General features: G+C 41.0%; 1 protein-coding gene across 1 annotated transcript in view; it reads right to left on the reverse strand.

The window, feature by feature from the left end:
* Window positions 1–2,287: 2,287 nt before the first annotated feature.
* The window catches only part of GAS6 (growth arrest specific 6), a 41,584-nt gene continuing 23,098 nt past the window's right edge, over window positions 2,288–20,773 (reverse strand). Inside the window, 10 exon segments of the mRNA XM_032679331.1 lie at window positions 2,288–2,870; window positions 6,335–6,563; window positions 7,360–7,436; window positions 7,439–7,531; window positions 9,042–9,210; window positions 10,705–10,869; window positions 16,258–16,447; window positions 16,838–16,956; window positions 17,957–18,078; window positions 19,189–19,314. Coding sequence (XP_032535222.1) covers window positions 2,719–2,870; window positions 6,335–6,563; window positions 7,360–7,436; window positions 7,439–7,531; window positions 9,042–9,210; window positions 10,705–10,869; window positions 16,258–16,447; window positions 16,838–16,956; window positions 17,957–18,078; window positions 19,189–19,314 — 1,442 coding nt within the window. The 3' untranslated portion in view covers window positions 2,288–2,718.

Consider the following 20,773-nt stretch of genomic DNA (forward strand, 5'->3'; position numbering starts at 1 on the left):
GCCACTTATATTAACACAAAAGTAAAACATGTTTGTGATTCACTTATGCCACATGGTAGTTTTTTGGGAACTACCACAGAAATTATACAAAAATACTAGACATAAGATTATTTTTCTAACATGTTTCCTTTGAAAAGAATAAAGTAAAACAGAGTTTGTTTCATCTTCTTGGTTTAAAAATAGGTGCCTTCCAAGTCTACTTTTTTCAGTAGAGATTAATCCAAGTTAAAGAGATGAGAAATTGTTGTGGTTTGACCCCAGCCAGCAGTTCAGCTCCACACAGCCACTTGCTCACTCTCCCCCTGGGATGGGGGAGAGAATCGGAATTTATTATTTTTTAAATAAATTTAAAAAACTCACGAGTTGAGATAAAGTTTAATGGGTGAAGCAAAAGCCACACATGCCAGGAAAGCAGAAAAAGGAATTCATCCACCACTTCCCATGAGCAGGTGTTCAGCCATCTGCAGGAAAGCCGGGCAATGTCACATGTAATGGTGATTTGGGAAGACAAACACTATCACACCAAATGTCTCCCCTTCCTTTTTCTTCCCCCAGCTTTATATGCTGAGCATGAGGCCACACGGTGTAGGATATCCCTCTGGTCAGTTGGGGTCAGCTGTCCTGGCTGTCTCCCCTCCCAACTCTTGTGCACCCCTGGCCCCCTTGCTGGTGGGGTGGAGTGAGAGGCAGAAAAGGGCTTGATGCTGTGCAAGCCCTGCTCAGTAATAGCTAAAACATCCCTGAGTTATCAACACTGTTTCCAGAACAAACCCAAACTATAGCCCTATATTACCCACTATGAAGAATATTAACCAAAACTAGAGCAGAGATGTATTTTGGTAGAGGACTAAAATAATCATAAAAAACACTGCAGCGTGGACATGCTATTAACCAGAGTATCTTCAGGATTTCCAGCTCTTACTGAAGATACTAATTTAATCTTTCTTGGGTGCTCCATCAAATCACAAATTGATCCAGAGTCATCAGCTCTAACATAAAGCACTCTCAGGAATAACATGGTTTCCCTTGCTCAATCAAAAAAAGCAAAAATTAGAACTGCTTCTGGGGTTTTCTATCCACGTGCACTCAGCCAATAAGTTATTATTGTCCAGTGAGAAACCTCCCTTTTAAACCTGTGTCTGGTCAGACCTGAGTGTTAAGAGTCTTTTGACAGGTCCTTCTCCAAGTACAAATGAGTAGGTTGGTTGAAAGTGATAAAGTTCTTTTCTGCCCTACTGCATTACTGCTGACTGATTTGGTCATGACATGGAGCTATGATGCCATGCTGTCTAATGGCTAATAGAACACCTTCCTCTTCTCTGCTAAATAAAGCAGGGATCCTTGCCAGAAAATATGCTTGGGATAGTCTTCCCACTCTTTCATCTTTTCCTCTGGGACAGTTACATCTTCACAGCTTGGTCACAGATGTTGCCACACATGTGGATTATTAGACTAATGTGTCATCTCCGTATTTGCTTAGGAAAAACATGAGATGAATGACCAGGAATAATTTATAAAAGACCTTGCAGAATTAGACCTTTTCCACATTAGCCCTCTGAAGCATGGTGTAATATTAACCATCCAGTATTTGGATTTTGCACCACAGCGTACACCTGTATTGCTCAGTTTATTAATTTGGTGCAAGACAAGGACCAAATAAAGCAAGATTTAAGTGGCTCAGAGCAGGCTAGGCAAAGCCCAGCCCAACTTAAAAGCTGAATGCACTTTATGGCTCTACAACCTCTCCTGAGTAAACCCTCAGGTATATTCAGACCTCACTGTAGTTCAGCCTGGCTAACTCTCACAGCTCAAGCTTCTCTGCTCCCACTAGAGTCACACGGAGTGAGCCAACCTAAAAGTTCAGCAGCAAAAATATGTCATCAGCAGATAATATTCCCCAATTCTCGACACCTCATCATTTGCTTCAGTGGCTATCAACAAAAAAGCCATGTGGCTTTCAACTTATTGAGTTGTTTCTTCTAAATGTTTCCTGCTGACCCAACTTTGTTTTCTGTTGACCAAGAGGTTTTCTAAAGGTCACGACTGAGTCTTCTTTCAGAGAAAGAAAGAGAAGAGAAATTCTAGCAATAAGAATAGTAACAACCATTTGCTCTCCAGCTGAGCAGATATATAATACAGATGTAAGCACATAACCCCCCCCCCACCTCCAAACAAAAAACTAAACCAACCAAACAGCACTCCCCCACTACTGTAATCTCCACATCAGGCATAATCTGAGTCATTATCTCCAAATACCAGAATACAGAAAAATCTCAGTACAGGTAAATTAAAAACTTGTATGTAAATATTTTATTCTCTCGTATTTTGCAAATCAGAAAGCAGTGTTTGGTAATAAAAAAAAATACAGAATTATTATTTTTCTTCCAGTCCACACTCATATATTACCATGTTTTGCACATTACAGATAAAACTGTCTCTTACGGTCTAAAGATAACATTCGCTTTTGGTATATTCTGTACTTCTGACTTATTTAATATTAGTCTTCTGAACTATTTACAAATATATTACAACCTTTAAACCTCAAAGCAAAGAGTATTTCAATAATCAATCTGACATAAGGATCAGTAGCTCCTACATAACTTCAGTGTTTAAGAGAAACTATACACGCAGTGCGGTAGATCTGAATAATTTATATCTTTAAAAAAAAGAAAAGCATTGAAAGTTTCTGAGTATAAAACTTTCGCACTGTAGTGGTACCTACAGACCTGCCTCAACTGGAGGACAAGAATGTGAGGTGATGTCACTGTGCTTGTAGAGAGCCTCATCTAAGTCCAGTGCCTTGTTGCTCAGCTTGACAGTCATGCAGCCATGGTAGAACGCGGTGACCGGAGTAGAAGTGACAGGAACGTCTGTGGGAAAGAGGACAAAGATCTCTCATGGCTGGTTTTAAATAAATACCTGCTCTTCCTATGCTCAGATGACTACTACTTCAACGAATTTAAGCGCACCTCTTCTCCACCCCAGGATTTCTACCTCCCCCCTGCCTTTCTCGCCAGAAGGCAAGAGCACAATCCCAGACATGGGGAAAACACCATCTGCTCTGGTGCACAAAAGCCCTTCTCCCAGAATGAACCCTTCCTCAGCTGCTCTGTGTCTTTGCAAGTCCTCCAGTCTTGATAAAACCATGTGCTGCACAGCAGCAAGGCTTCACTCCACTTGCACAACTGTGTTCACACTGCTTTCCATCTCGATATCTTCCCCCCTCTCCATCTCTGAACCCTCTACTTTGTCTTTAGTGGAGCTGTTACACCTTCCTCTAATGCTCCCTCTCTTCGAAATAGCTGCCAAAAGATTATAGAAAGAACTTTATGACAGGAAAGCACCTCCTATATGCAGCCTCCATTGCTTGCTGGACTCATCTTTACCATGATTACGCTAGGTATCAGCACAAGGAGGTTGCTGGCCTTCACCAGAAAGGTGTTGGAATGCATCTATTGAGTTGGTCAGACTAATGAGACTAATTTTTTCTATGGAGATTCACTGGTGACATTCTTTCACTCAGTTTATCAGAGGCAGAAAACAGATAGCAAGGAAAAAGACACCAAGTACAGTCCAACAGACTAGAGAAATTAGTCAATCTTACTAGTAACTTCTCTAACATCATATACACACTGACCTTAAATAAACAAAAAACCCCACACAGTAACATAACAACATGAAAATTTATGTGAGCTGTGTCCTCTACCCTTCCCCAAAGGTCATTAGTTTATTTACAACTCAAAGCTGACCCAATCAAACTGGTTGTGCAGTGGAAAATACTAAACGTCTCAGAGATTATTTAACGTCACAGTGATGCAGGTAGCTAAATGAACCCCTTATCCTTACACCGAAGCAAGGACAACTCGAACAATAGGTTGTCCTGTTGACCCAAGATTATATGAAATTTAAAAGGTTCTGCTTGGAGACATGCAGGGCCATATTTGAGGCTGATGTGATCAGACACAGCCCAAAGTGTGTCTAGGACTGAGTGAGAGAAAGATTTGTGGGGAATCTGTAAGCTACAAAGAGATACTAGAAATTTTTCAGCTTCCTGGGTGAGAAATACATTGCTCAGTAGTTGCTTAAACTACAGTTTAAGAACTTAAGAAGTTAACTTAAGAACTTAAGAAGTTACCTATCTCCTATTCCTCCCCATTTCCCAAATTTTATCTTTGAAGTCTGCTTAAAAGAAGGGGGCATCTCCGTAACACCTCACATGAATGTAAACTAAATTTTGATGCAGAAGAAGCTGAAGTTGTGGCTTAACACCTTGAAGATTCATCTAAGGAATCATGCAGACTGCTGTTACATGTGCCACAGGGCTGACTGAAAGACAGTGTGGGCTTTCAGATGAATCTGTAAGATACTATCAAAACCAAATTTTTTTCCTTGTGTTACAGTTGTAAATCAGGTGAAATATTTAATTTTCTGTTATGATTAGAAATGGATCTGTCTGAAATGTGGTCCTGTAAAGATTCGGAAGATTAGTTTAAAGGCTCCTTCACCTGGTGGAATGCACATTTCCTGAAAAAAAACACCTATGCATCACATAAATTATACAATTCAGGATTTACCAGAACTGAAAAGACCACAGAAAATGTAATAAATGCCTACATGTTCCCTCTTATCTCTTGAAACTCTCCATACTATTTCTTCCACATTTGCAATATTAGCTGTACTGAGGATGGGACATATTACATACTTGGACCCCAGAATTCTTTCTTTATTTGTGGCAAATGGAATAAAGATATTAAATGTGACCACTATACTTTGTTCTTTTCCACTGGGTATGGAAGCCAGGAAAACCAAAAACTACGTAATGTTTTCAAAATCTGAAGGAGCCAAACTCACTTAGATCTGACCATTCGGTATAGTTATTTAACTCAGAATGATTAATCCAACTAAAGTGCTGAAATGTTTATTTGTTTGGCAAATGACAAGGTTTCTCGATGCAAGTGCTGCGTTCCTCTCAATGGCAAAAGCAGATCACTGGCAGAAATTCCCGTTACTGAGCAAAACAGATCAAAGGGGGGAAAGTAGCTAAACCTCCAGATGCCACCTGGGTCTAAACAGCCGTAGCTATGGTATCTCACACTTAGTTCTGAATAATTAAAACTGTGCTTCACCCAGCACAGTCAGTCTAACCAAACCATAGAGAACTTGGGATAGGGACAGAATGGGATTGTTTTCTGAGCTATAAAACCCTCTGCTGTGCATCTGAGAGCTACTTAAAAGAAAGTAGGTGTCCTATCTTACCTATGCAATAGCCAGCTTGGACAATTCAATCTGACACTGGAAAATGCCACATTTGGGGCTTCAGCTTGTTTCTACCAGTGTGTGAATTCCCAGAGTATGTGGTCTCCTCCCTTTAGGTGTGACTAGGAGCCATTTACATCATCAGCATAAATACTCTTTAAACTCTTGTTCATGGTGAGAAAAGCTACGCTATGTGTCCTAGTACACATGGCACCTCAGCCACCCTGTTCCAGCCTGACTGCTTCAGCACCTACTAAGAGGCCAATGTTGCTGCCTCTCCCTTGCGTGGGCAAGTAAGGGCAAGATTTTGCTTAGATGCTGGCATCATGTGCATCAGAGATGTAAGTGTTTCCTGAACTGCATTCCTCAGCAGAAGGGACTGATAAACCAGTTCAGCCAGAACAAGAAACAAACTCCCAAACTTGGCCAAAATTCACAATTCAGATAAAAGTCTGATCTTTCAGGTTCAGAACAGAGGAGCAAACTGACCTCTCAGAAGAAGCCCTGTTGTTGCTGAAAAGCCAGAGAAACTATAAATGGTGGTATGCCCTTGGTTGTGCCCTACATACCCTTTGCTGGGAGGCAATCTGTTAACTGTGGAGTGCTGTGATCAGTTCAAAGAGAGCATCAGCTAGGGAGAATCACCACACTGGGCTTCCCAAGCTTCAGTCAAAACAATGCAAGGCCCTATTACTCCTCTCAAGGAATGCTCTCACAGGTTTATTATACTAATGAAGTACTGCAGGGGCCTGTGGTCCAGCTCCTATGGATTTTACCAGGTTTAAGATAATGATCCTGCTTACAGGTATCCTTCAGACAAATCATTCCTACTGCTGAAAAAGCAAAACTTCCTCTTTCTATTTTTGCCTCCAGCTGTCCTCAGAAGGACACAATCCTTCAAGAAAAGTCCAACCCCAGATCTGTTATGGTCATGTGCCTGCACTGCAGACAAAGCCTGCTCAAGAAGAAACAGAGAAGGAGGCTCACAACTTGCACAAACAGAAACGGTTTTCCTGGTGTCCAGCTCAGGAAGGCGAGTTGGGAGCCTGTGGTCCATGGTACAAAACTGGAGGCTCACCTGGCAATCCTCCCACATATGTCTTCACCGGTGATTGCAAAGAGCTCTCCAAGACAGACAGACTGTCCTCTAACTCAGAGATGCTTAGTTCACTCTCTCCTGCTATCCCATCTACCTTCAGGGATAAGTGATCTTTCTTGAGGAGGATGTCCACAGAGTGTTCCTTCTTATCACAGAGATTTATTGCCAGTCGGGATACAACTATGTTCTCCAAGGCCACAGTGATAAACTAAACAGCAGGAGAAAGAAAGAAAAAGAGGCAGTGAGCAGAAATATACTAGCCACACTTATCCAGTACCAGGATGACCCCACTGTGGCCTTTATTACAAAGATTTTGCAGAGCCACCAGAAAATTAGGTTTATTACTCTTGTTGATTGTGTTATGAACTCATTTGCATAGATGAAAAACCAATGAACCAGTGGATTAATTATTGGTTGAAACCAGTGTCTTCTCAGAGAGAATTCTTAGGGAGTCTTGAAGTGGTTGTTACATTGCACTGGAACCAAGCCGACTGGAGCTGTCAGCTGACTATAAATGAAAAATTGGCTCATGGGTTTTAGTGAAATCATTCCTGGTTTACCCTTGTGAAATGCCAGAATCTAGCCCTTTATTATGAATACTATTAAATAGTAGCTTCAGCAGTCCATCATAACTGGCCTTTCACAGCACCTAAAGCCTTGGCTACTTTGGGACTGTTACTGATGAGCTCTAGAGAATGGAAATCTCTGGTTTATGGCACTAAACAGCTTCTGTGACAGAAAAAAATAGCAAAATGGAACTGCATTGAAGAGAGCAGTTCCATCTTTTACCTAGAGCACATTTGCAAAGAGCCCCCTAATAGTGTCTGACACATACCCATAAGAGGCAGAACTTTGGTGTCAGCTAAGCACTGCTGTCTCAGACCATGTTCTGAACTGGTGGGGCAAATAGGCAGGCAGCAAACCTGATAACTGTTTTTGAAAATGATTTTCAGTTCCTAGAAAACAGCAAGGAACCTTCTCTAGAAAAATGCTTATGTCTGTACCTGTTGTTTCAGTTTCTTTGTGGAGTGATAGTCAATCAGAGACAGCGATAAAGGGACAGATGCTTCTTCCGTAACTAGAGCAACAGCACACCAGTATCTGTTGCTGGTTGAATTACAGCATTTACTTCTATTTCCCAGTTCTTCTTGGTTTCATTTCCAGAAGAAGGTTGCACTGCAGAAAAAAAAAATGTGCAGGACACACACAGGACTAACAGGTAAAATGGGTAGGCTGTGCAACTTCTCCCTAGAGAAGAGCCTATGGAGGGATTGCTACATTTCTTTTGTTTAAAAAAAAAAAAAATCATTCCAAAGCACCTTGACATAAAATCAGAGAAGAAAATGGCATCAGTTTCCTCTTGTTATCTTTTGCCTTCTGCTGCTTTTCAGAATGTCAGAGGATAATGCTGAGCTTTTTTATCCCAAAGAAATACTCAAATTCCCATGGCTGTCAATGCAACACACTCAAAGAACTGCTGCAAGGTAGGGCACCCAATTTTTAATCATTCTTGACTGCCCAAAGATCACTGAGGAATCTAAGTCCAAATATGACACATGAGAAACATTTCTATGAAAGTCTGTATTAAACTGAAAAATTATGTAAGCATACTACACTCATTACCTAACCAAACACTTCCTGATCACCAGGAAGATCTCAATCTTGCTCCTGCAACCTCCCTTCATAGGAGTATTATCTTTGCTGGTTCACCACACCTTGAAATACAATAATTCATTCTTTATAAAGCTTACCATTATGAAGGAAAAAAAAAAAACCAAAATAGGGAATTATTGTTTGAAGAAAAAAAGAATGCGGGTACTGAGGCCTTATCTCTGCTGAGTGTTGTCATCTGCACTTCAGATGCTTGTCTTTACTTTGTCATTTTTGAATCCATGTGCTAAATAATATGACAGACTGCTGATATTCCCTAACTTACAATGGCACAGCAGAAAAATCCACATAATGATGAACAGATGGCTCCTGCAGAGGAGGACTTACACCCCAAGCTGAAACAGGTGGTCGGCATTTGTGTGGGCTCAAAAACACTGACAGCTGATCGCACATATAAACAAACACAATAATCTAGAATAAAAAGGTGCCTTTCTGAGTGCTACATTAGTATGGACAAGTTGCGTTTGAAATTTGTTATTACTCTACCTATACCAATTTCATTCAGCTTGTATCAGCTTAGTGCATTTGACCCAAGTGTAACTAATGCCATCCCATGCTTAAAAGTGAACCCCCTCAGACATTTTGTTACAGACAATATTGATTTTTCTGTCCATCATAAACTCAAGATACAGCACTATGGCTTACAGCTCTCCCTATTGAGCAGAAACAGTGGTAAGGACTGGAAGCACCTAAGCTGCTGGCAGAGATGCTGCTCAGCCCCTCTGGGCTGAGGATGAGCTAGAACCAGTCTGGATGTGAAATATATTACTGGAGCTACACAGAGCGAACCTAATCCATGCTGGGCATATTCACACCAGTTCTAACCATCATACATAGGACTTCCTTTGCTATGAATCACAAGTTTAGTTATTCCTCTCCATCCACAGCTGCCAGTCTTTTGTGCATCAATCAACAGTGAATCTGGCATACACGTAAGTTTTACACTGTTTATAAATCAAGTATGGTTAACAGCAGGACGAGAGGTCAGAAATTAAAATAAAACCAAACTACTTACCATAAGTAAGATTAAACACAGCAAAACCTCGGCCAGGATAGAAAGACCCTCGTCCTGCTACAGCAAAGCACTGCATCTTTTCATTCATCTTTATGGTCTCTTGGATAGAGGTGTCCTCCCCATTCAGCCAGTTCCATGCCCGCATGCAACCATCCAGCCGAGGGTTTATCTAGGAAGATAAAGCAATATCTCATGCTTCAAACTGCTGTTCAGTGAAGAAGAACTGGGTGCAGAGAAATACTGAGTTATATTACGATACTAAATAGGAGAAATAATTTTGACGCATTATGCACATGCAAACTAATTGGCAGCAATCTCAATCCTGCAACCCCAAGCAAATGAGTGTTCAGTATTCCCCAGGAAACTCCCCTAAGTTCAGCTTGTCTCCACAGGACAGAAGGACACTAGCTAGTGCAGGTGCTGATTTGGTTGTATTGATTCTGTAATCTCCCCTATGATGCAGATAATCAGTGCAACTTATTTCTAAAGCTCTGTCACCAAAGCTCTGTAACTCCCATAATTCTGCACTGTGAATGCTGGAGGTTAACTGGAAGTTAAAACCCCCAATCCTCTGTGTCATTGCAAACAGCCTGCATGACACACAAGACAGACATTAGACCTGATCACAGTATGTTTTTAGGTTCTGGCTTAAGGAGGGATGCCTGAGCCACAAGACAGGCACACCACTCTTCACACACCTTGTTCCTTCCAGCTTCTAGTTAGGCTACCCTGTATGAAATCTCAGCATTAAAACATGAGACAGCACGTAAAGCCTCTAAATCAGCACCATTATTCCCAATTAACCGAAGGAGAGAGAGAATTAAGTGTCTGAGCCAGGATAAAAACATGAGAAGTTTTTGGCTCTCAATCCTAGATTCAGACCACACCCTGACCTTACTGTTTCAGACAAGCAGTGGCCCTGAACGACTTCTTGTGAAGCACAGGAGCCTTCCTCAGCTACTACACTCCCAGTCACAAGCCACAAGCTTGTCACCTCATTTAGAAATAAAGAGATGCAAATTAGAGTTTCAAGGTGCTAACTCTGTGTGTGGCAGACATTCAAACCAGCCTGAGCAGCAGCTATTTCAGAAATGTAGTAATCATCTAATCTCACCCAAAGGAGTGCCTTAACTTTTTATTCATATGCCCGACCTACTTTAATTAGGAGGAAATAAATAAAAACAAGCAGCTATTTTTCCTCAGGTCTCACTAAACTGAAACAGCAAACAGAAGCAGCAAAATGGTCATACAATACACGTGAAGCACAAACTTTGGTTGCAACACAAAAAGTGCCCTGACACTGTTTCCAGACTTAGTAGGCACAATGGCACCCTCACACAGAGACGGTGCCCACTGACCACCTCCACCAGGGGCACTCATGCTCTCCAAGCCCATATGACCACAGTGAATTTTGCCATGTGTTCCAGTTTTGCTGTGCCCTAACTGTACAGGCGGGATGCATCTCACCCAAACTTACCAATCAAAAAATCAGGAGTCTCACCTTTGCTGCTAGCTTACACTCCTGCTACAGTTAATGGAGAGAAAGCTGTATCCAGAAGGTGACAATTCTACCTGTTTCAGGGCAGGCTGAACTGTTCTCAGAAAAGATGAAATCAAGCCCTTCCGGCATACAAAGCAGCATGAAGGATCGTGCTATACTTACGGGTAGAATAAGGTCCTTTGTTTTGAAAGGAATGCCTCCTACTGTCAAATTCAGCTGATACACTCCTTTGTATAGAGTAAACAGATCCCCTGAGACAGCTATTTTCATAACTGCATCCCTGTTGACCTTCAAAATCAAATTTCTTTCAAGTTCTTCAACAGAGATCTGGAAAAATAAAATTCCAAATTGAATAATTCAGTATGAAAAGAACTTAATATCTGCAGCCTCAACTACAGGACAGATCCCACCAGTGCGATCCCACCAGATCCCACCCAAGACAGAAAAATATTTTCTGTCCCCAAGCCTCTTTGTCTACCTTTTAAGTTACATTTGACCTTGATATGTAAATCTTTACTCTAGAAAGCAACCTGCAGTTACCCTAACAGTGAAGACAGTCCAGCTACTTCAAAACAGGAATAGAAAAACATGAATGGAATGATTATGTGACATATGCAGGTTGCTCTATGCAAAATGTAAATGCAATAACAAGTTATTAATGAGAATCTTCTTATTGAAACTGCATGTGAAAAGAAAAGCTGGAAAGACAGACAAGATGGCTTTCATTAGACCAGTGGAATATAATGCAGAAGGCCTTCCAGACACAGTTTTTGAATGCTGACCTCTGCAAAAAGAACAACAGATGATGTGATTTCTGAGATGGTAATAAAAACATGTAATAGGCAATAGCTTTTCTATCAAAAAAGCCTCTGCAAGTTTTCCCTCCATGTCTCCAAAGAGCTACTTCTAGGAAGATTCTATTACCACTGAAATTTCAAAAAAATTTTATAATTTTAATTATGACCAGGCTGCACAGAGAAGCACAATAAAACATCCATCTCTGCAGAGGGAGAGAAGGAGGCAAAGCATAAAGATGATGCACCAGGCTGCTGAACAGCAGCAGAGATTCTGCTGTCTTGGGACCTGGGTCCTGCTACCAACAGGGTGTTCCGTGGCTGTAGCAGAAGATAACCCAATCTTCTTGTAGAGAAGGAGAAAGGAGTGCACCTCTGCTATTTCATAACCTTCTTCCCACTCTGTGACAGATATTCCACTTACTCACTCTTCATCCATACAACTGTCTCCTGGGACACCCAGATGCTGCCTCCACCCGTGAGCCACTCTATAGAACCAATTATCTATTTGTGAGGCTGTTTAGACTTGTTTTTCCCTCTCCCTGCTAGCAGGTCAGGTCCTGAGCATCCTTCTCTTTGCATTTTGAGTAGCTGTCCCAAAATTGCTTTTATCAGCCATGCTGAGCTCTTGCTCTGTGGCTGTAATACAAATGAGGACAGGGCTGAGCAGATTTATACCTGGACGCTCCTTTTGGACCTCAGTCTTCAGTAATAAAGATCCAGTTAATTTGATAGTTGAAAAGATTATTCACAGACTTTTCTCCTCTCATCAACCTTTTTTCTTCTCTTGTGAATTCCAGCAGAGTCTGCTTTATACTGCTAGAACACTGTTTACACCTGGTGTGTTGTTCTGTGCCATATCTCACAGGATGTGAATTTATTTGTCTGAAGCTTGCTTGTTTGAAGTGGCACCTACACCTCCTAACTGCATTCCATGGAGACACACAAGCCAGTCTCAAACAGGTTTTTTTTGGGCATTGGCAGGCTGTAAAGTCCACTTGGTGGGAACATGTCCTGGCAGCCACCCAACTGGATGAGCTACACAGGCTATCTAGCTAAAAACTCACTCGGACACCGCTGCTTGGTGTCATGGTCACCGCTGCCCTAATGCACCAGGTATGGAGTGCCACAGGAACTGGCACAGACTGTCTCCCTGTTCCTAGCACAGACACTGGGCAGTCACAGAGCAAATGGGAATGAGGAAATACTGTCTGCAGTAGTGCCCATACTGTTCTTCCTCTGTGAAGAAATCCTGCTACTTGCAGGGCCACCAAAATTTAGGGCCTTCTAAAATTTTATTATATTGTGTAGCAAGTAATAACATAGAAATAAAAAAAAAATTATTCTGAGTTCTTTGCTGCTTCTGATCAGTAGTACAAGTAAACCCAAATCAGTGAAAACTTCCATCAGAGGAGGGGTTAATCCCTGTCAAAACTCTTAATAAATTCCAGTTTGGGAAATAACATTCTGCCTACTTCACAATGCCCTCTAGCTGTTTAAGCTCCTGTTCCTTAAATTCAAAGCTTAATTGCTGGTGCACCACCATCATCTACAAACCAAAAGGGGAAGTATTTCAGTAGTTAGTATCCTGGGGGATATTCAGGTGTGCAGTTCTTAAAGCAAAGGGTTCCCCTATGGTTAGCCATAAGGGCAGTCAGCTTTGTGTTTTGGATTCACACTCAGGCTGGCAATGTGCTACGAGCTATCCAATCTGCTCTTTGCTGAAAAGCAAGTGGACAGCACTGAAAAGGGACAGAGCTACAGCCAGACACAGGGTTAAAGCCAAATATGAATCTGCTTGTGATTGCTCAACCCTCAGTCCTGACATTTAACAGTGTAGTTAAGTTATTATTTTTGCTAACCATACTGTGTCCTCAGAGTGCTACTAAACTGAACATTGAAAGGAAGACAAAATGATGACTGTTTTTGGAAATGCAAAACAAACAGAAGGCGAGTGTGTCCTCTACTATCATCAGTTCATACGTGCCACTTTATCCAGCTGGATTTATGCACAAATAACTACATTAGAAGTCTTTTCTGAGGCTTGCTTGTTTGTGTTTTCAATGCTGGTTCAATGTTCATTTAAAAATAGCTTAGAAGGAATCAACATCAGAGAAAGTACCTAGGTAGAAATACTGGGCTGAAGTTTTGAAAATGCCATCATATTTCCATAAAAGTATGCAGCATTTGCTCAACAGACCAGAAGTCATATGCTGCTGCTGCTTTTTCATATGTTTTGCTTTTAAATATCCATTGTTTTTCCATCTGCTGAAAGTTGAATAGTGAAATTACTATTTTCTTATAACCCCTATAAAGTTCTCCCAAGTATCCAAACTCCTCTGTTTAAGGTCTAACCAAAACTAAAGGCTTGATTTTGTGCAAGCTGAAGCCCAGACTAAAGCTCCCAAATTGCATTTGAGTCTGGACTGTGACCTCTGAATGTTTTTGGGGTTGTGCTTTACAGAAGGTGAGCTTGAAAAGCACACAAAAGTCCACACTTAAAATGAAAAGTCCACACTTAAAATGAAAAGTCCACACTTAAAATGAAAAGTCCACACTTAAAATGAAAAGTGTGGCTACATGTTTTATAAAAGGAGACAGACAAAAAGGAATAACCGCTCCTTGACAGGATTTCCTAAATTAAAAACCATGCCAAGGAGAAAAGAGAGAGGGGATAAAATGGAGGAACATATTTATAGGTGTATCACTCAGCCATATAGATTAAATGGCATTTCGAGATGGGTGACACTGGATGTCAAGCAGAAGAAAACCAAGTACCTGTAGGGTGAAGGCAAGGAATAAGAAAACAGGGCAGAGAAAGGAGAAATCAACAGCACTCCAACTATGCAAGCAGGATCCCAAGACTCAGAGGCGAGTCAATCATGAAGTCAAGAGACTAAAGGCTCCTTCCTCCTGCTGCTGTTCATTTGTGGGTGGATCCCTCTGCCTTTAGCCCGTATCAAGCAGTTTCACTTCTGGACACAGTTGCCAGAACTATGACCATTGACCTGCTCCAGGCAAGCATTCCTGTGCCAGCAGTGCATGTTGCTCTCTCCTCCACTTATGCCATGTTGTGTCTCTGGCAGCTGCCTGGCCCTGCTCAACCCATGTGCAGGGCAGCACTGCTGGCTGCAAGGGCACCCCGACCCCTTCATCAGTGTGGGTCCTGTCCACCTGCACCACATGGCACCCACAGCTAGATCTGTACTGTCCCAAAAAGCCTTGGGGAAGGATTTTGAGGGGATTTATACAACCTCTCAGAAAATGTGCAGTGTGTTGCTTTAACAACTCAGCCAGGCAATTTCTTGGTTAATATGGTACCTTGGGATAAGAGCCCTGACACTGCTGGCTGGCCGGAAGCAAATAATTTTTGCCTAAACATGATACTTACTTTTATCATCCTGCCTTCTCTCCCTGAAGAAATACATTTCATCTGTGTCCCCTCAAACTAACACTGGATAGTTTGTAATTATTTCATAATGAAGTCTGGCATTTAAGAAGTATGTTATGCTCTAGTATTAAATGTATTAGCTTGGTAACTGCTGATTTTTGTGACTTCCAAGTCAGCCAGTGGCATCCACTCCGCTTTTCGCATCTTCCATCACCATCCTCTCTTTGCAGAAAATTACAATTGTCGTATTTCAAAATAGCAGAACCATTAGAAATTTTACCATAAATTCAGTAAGAATTGGCTTGAGGCTATTCCTACATGTAAAGATACAGCATGTCACACATTTTTATCTACAACTTCACCGAACCTCTACAGCTCTTCATTTGGAATCTACAATTGTTTCACTGACAGTAACGGAACTGTTGGAAACATTACCAAATGTCAATAGCTGACAGTGATGGCATGCAAGGTCTTCTTTATTTATGCATCAGGAATAAAATTTTTCCTACCTTGCTTATTTCTTTAACGTATAATTTTTATAGACTAAAAAATGTAAATCAGAAAATTACCAGTATCTGCATTTGTCTCATGTGCGACTTAGCTGAGAACTTCCTGCCCACTCCCCAAGAGGCACACCAACTTAAAAGAACTAATTAAGTAAGAAAAAAATGAAAGGAGAGGAAAAGGCAGAAGTGAGAAAGCATATATAAATTGCCCATCTACTGTGGATCACACTACAGGATGTTTTTAATGATCATGTCACAAACAGTAATGATCATAATGCTTCCAAAATCACCAGGCAATGTTCTGCAAGAGCATCAAGAAGAACATGAATCCTTACAAACTCATGAGATTATGTTGTTAGTAAACAGAGTATTTTAGGGGTTACAATGATTGGGCTGAGTTGATGGTTGGACTTGATGATCTTAAAAGTCTTTTCAACCTTGATGATTCTATGATTCTATAACAGACCCCAATATATTTACAAGGGAAATTGTCTATTTTGTATATAAACAAACTTGAAGACTTTATAAGAAGGATACTGTAGCATAAGACATTTGTCAAGGCCTCAGAGGATCTGAGCCCTTTGACTAAACAAACAAACAAATGAACAAAAGCAACCACACACATCCCCCCATAGACCAAACACACTTGGAAACTTCCTTAAAAGAACAGACATAGTTCCTTCCCTCTTACTCCCTTCCAATCCTCACCCAGATGGCATCTTCTCAAGCTGACATAAAGTCAGCTTAGCACTGTTGTATTTCAAAGACATTGTTTGTGCAAATGGTTGCTCTGGTTGTCCAAATTAGTGATGCAATCTGTATTACAATGGATATAAAGTATAATTCAATTTGTTAAGAAGAACATCCCATTCTCACCTTAGAATGTAGAACATACTCGTGTGCATTGAATGGATAGATAGGTTGGAAAAGCATCTCAAGAATACACAAAGTCTATCTGCACTTGCCAGAACCCATCTTGAACAAGCCAAGAAGTGGTTGGACCTAAGCCATGGTCTGAACTCACCGTTTGCCACATGCCATGGTTGATAAGGGGTCCAGTGCTCGTCACACGCCCTATTCCATTGTATTTCAGCTGCAGCTCTAGCCGTCCTTTGCGCAATGCCAAGACTATCCATGTGCTGTCTTGATGGCCTCCAGCAAAGAAAAGGATACCTTCAGGATCAAAGGTTCTAAAGTCGAACTCAGCCACAAGTCTGACCACACAGGTGCCAAGAAATAAATTAGTTATGCAGAATTCAAAACCCACAGAGTACTTTCCATACAGATAGCATCAATTTTAGCAGGTACAAAGCTCTGTTAAAACACGCTAGTTTTTAATGCACTCCTGAAAGACTTAAGCTGTGAAGACAGGTTTTAAAATAGCATCAATAAAGAATACAATACTGTACTTCAGTAATTATCCTAACAGCTCTGTGGTCAAGGCTGGCTTTCTCAATTACTGGTTTGGATAATGTTTTGCCTTACAAGACTCCATAATCCAAGCAAATAATGGTGAATGTAGGACTAATTGTAATTGTAACAACTTAACACTCTTGCATTCATCAAAGTCAGAGCATTTGACTGTCATTCTAAATTGTCCTCACCTCGTCAGTTGTTTCCTTTTGAAGCGCAGCCTGATCACAGGAGTGCCACTGAACATCCTCCCCAGGTACAAGGATTTAATACTTCTTCCAACAGCAAAAGGCACACATGGTATGATGTTCTATAATCAAAACACATTTTTCGAGTGCTTATTCTACTCAGAGAGCAGAAAGAGAATCAAAGAGTATGTCTCCACTTCTTTTCTCATGTAGATGCTATACATATAAAGACAGAACTATTGAAATTCATATCGATTGGTGGATGAAGATGAAGAAAACCATCTGGACAATAAAACCAGGAACTCAATATAATTATAAATGTGTTTAGAGATTTGTTGGACACTTGTACTTCTTGCTGCCTTTGACAAATGTTCCAATTGAAATGTTGAAACTATCGTATGGTGCTATTTCTCAGAAATAGAATTCGTTTGTTTTTTTTCACACTAAGAGATGTTGTACAAACTTGCAATGAGGGCAGGTTGTTTATCATTAATTAATACAATACATAGTGCACTGTAATGTTTTTTCTCTCAAAATGCAATTGTACAGAGAACATTTCCTCTTTTCTTTCCTCCCCCCCCACTATCTGCCCTGGAGGAATGCTTTCCTGTTGCATGATGAAATCATATTCATAAGGTAGAGCATAAGGTTTTCTACCACATTGTGCCTGCAAAAAAAGATGTGCTAAGAACATGCTGTTGGTAGGTTACCACAGAGGCAGCCTGTGCCACTGAAGCCCATCCACCTCAAATGCCTGGAGGACGAAAGTGTCAAATGCAAGTGCTGGTCCATAACTTATGCCACAGGCCCTTAGACCTTTGCACCAACCTAGTGGACCTTACTCAGAAAAGCTTGTGCAGCCAACATAACTCATAGTCAAACAGAGGGCTGGCAGGGCTATCACTGGATCTGGGACAGGAGGAGCTGGAAAAGAGAGACTTTCAGGAGAAAATTTCTTTTCAGGAGACCTACTGTCCCCAGCTCATGTAACTTTGCCAATAGGATTCCCTCCTGCTGTTCACTTGGCTCAAATGACTTTAGTCCAGAGCTTCATCAGTTATTCTTAATTGCAATGTAAAGAAAAGGTCTGTTCTGCAGTTACAGCAATAAACACTGACATACCTCACATGTATTCATATCCTGGGAAAGTTTCACTCCCCCTCTGCCATCACAATGACAGGTATAACTCCCTGGTGAGTTGACACAGGTCTGTTCACAGAGCTTTTCTTCACATTCATCTATATCTACACAAAACCAGCAAAGAGGAGAGGAGAAAACAGTGAGTTTGTTTAAACGTGAATCACTGGGAGGTGGGGGGGAATCATTATTAGTGCTGTTTCATAGCACCTTCCCCTTGAGCATGTCCAAGTGCTCTGTGGCCAGTACTTACCCTATGCCACATCTTTACAGGAGAGAAGAGTGAGAATTAGCATCTGTACAAAGCTATTTTCACAGACAGATTCCAGCTGCCCAAATCAGTGGGAAGGCTGGAAGCTGCTGGAGCAGAGCCCTGGGCTTTAACTTCTAGACAAGACTTCCTCCCTTCTGCTATGCCTGTGCTGACTGGCTCCTGCTCCTTCAACTGAGGGACTGCAAGTAAAAGTTGAGTTTCTCATTCATTTTTTCTTTTCTTCTTTTTTTTTTTTCTTTTGGCTTCTTTTATCTGCTTCACAAACAATTGCAGGAAAACAAATTCTGACAGTCCACAGGGATCTCTTCAGGCAGAGGTAAAGACTTAGAGCTCAGCAGGACTGGTTGGCGTGTGATTTGAGCCAGTATATTAACTTAGACAAAAGGCAGGGAACAATGCTAGTTTTGGAATACTTTCAAAGCTTACTCCATTGAGAAAGCTTGCAGGCAGTGTAGCCAGCAGAACCGTGCATGGTTCCAACACATATTAAGCTCATAGTTCAGAGTAATACCACAAGACAGGTTTTGAAAGAACAGCTACTGCTCTGTAACTTTTCTTGTCCAGAGACAGCAATATGCACAGATGCTTCTGAGCTTTCATCAGATCTTGCACGTGTCATGAATTCAAGAAATCTCAGTACTCTGGCTTGTACAGCTTGATTCAAGTCATCAAAGTTGACTGCAAACTCAGTGAACTCCAAGACAACTGCAAACCCTATGAACTCAAAGACCACTGCAAGCTTGATGAACTCAGAGGTGACTGAAATCTGCAAACTCACTCCCAACTAGAGAGATGGAACAGAAGTCCAGTGTGTAAGCAAGATTAAAAAAAAAAAAAAAAGAAAAGAAAAATGCTTTTACTGAAGCCTGAAACTAAATTTTGGGGGGTTTACAGCTTTAAATTATGTAATAAATGCTAACATGATGTTATTTCATGAGCTTACCCTGACAAGTTTTTTTCACGTCATCATACTTGTAGCCTGCGTCACAAAGACATTCATACGAGCTTACTAAATTTTTACAGTGAGCTTCTCCACAGATGTCTGCTGATGCTGCGCATTCATCTATGTCTGCAAAACAAGTAATTGAACAACATGGCTTGAGAGGAGTATAACCACTATTCATATACTGGAGTAGGCTTAGGGTCAAGAAATTTTGGAAACTGAAAAACCAGTATCTTTAAGATACCTTTAGGGGTAGCTAGCTATGAGAAGTGACTTCAGGCTTTCAAAACCAGTTGGTCTTTCTTTCTTAAGCCATTAACCACTACTGGAAAAAAAACAATACAAAGTGAGCAAGGAGAAAAACTGTAAAACAAACCAACTCCCAGAAAACCAAAAAGCCACACTCCCTTCACTCAGGGGGCTGAACTGCAGGTTAAAAAACCAACAGAGAGGAACTGAGGAACAGCAGCATGAATGTTACCAAAACACTGAAGGGAGATGCAGCCTGCGGCACATCACAGATTTCTGTTCTCTGTCCTCAGACAGGCAAACAATAATTTTTCACACATTTAGTAAATTAAGATCTATACCTGCTGATCTATAGTGGCAAAGGGGAATTGAAGCAGCTCATTTTGTCACAGAGAACAAGTAATGTCTGAGAGATGTTCTGGGTTTCCACCATGAAGGCAGGATAGAACTGGAGGTCCATAAAAACACACAAGTGTTTTCTAAGATGTTAACTAATACCCAGCAAAATCCTAGTGTTGACAAAACATTTGCAGTATACTGAGAGTTTAATATTTATGTTCGCTTTCTAGTATGTGTTTAAAACTACAATTACACATTACACTTGTGATTTTCCCATGTATGAGTGAGCGGCCTGAGGGTCTATCTAGTACCCTATGTAGCCTAGTCTACAAATTAAGACAAAGGTAACTTTGGTGTGCGTGCACATGATAACAGGAATATAAACATGAAAAGAAGCCAAAAGGACAATGATAAATCTGAACTAGCAATAACCACACCCGACAGCAACCTCAGCAACTGCAGGGTCACACACTGAAGCTAAAGAATGCTTTTATACTACTGCTCACAGTGCCCTAAGTGACAGTATCAGGGTAGAACAAGTATACATAAGTTGAAAACAAATGTATATGTGAGCACCCTCACCATTCACCTGTCCCTCCAACTGGCACCAGAGGACAATTCAGAAGTGAAGTTGGCTCTTCTAAGTGGGTAACTCCCATTAGGAAGGGAACCATGTAATCTCATACATAGGTATAGAGTGGAAGTGACATGGAAATAAAATCTTGCTCTTTGTCTTTTGCTGGTAGCATTAATACGCTGTTGGATCAGGTATGCAAATTGGTTAAAATATTTGTCACATCCATCTGTAAGAGGTATATACCAAACTTACCCATGTTTTTATGAGACACGCATAACTTTAACAATCACTGTATCATTAATGAGTCTTGTCTCAGCATGTAGTTTTCTTAACGCTTCTGAATCTCAGTTGCTTAAGTTTTGGTTATGTAAATTCATTTAAAAGTTTCAATCAGATATTCAGATCCTCACTTTCTGTTCC

The sequence above is a fragment of the Chiroxiphia lanceolata genome, chromosome 2 (assembly GCF_009829145.1).
Source record: "Chiroxiphia lanceolata isolate bChiLan1 chromosome 2, bChiLan1.pri, whole genome shotgun sequence".
Lineage (NCBI taxonomy): Eukaryota > Metazoa > Chordata > Aves > Passeriformes > Pipridae > Chiroxiphia > Chiroxiphia lanceolata.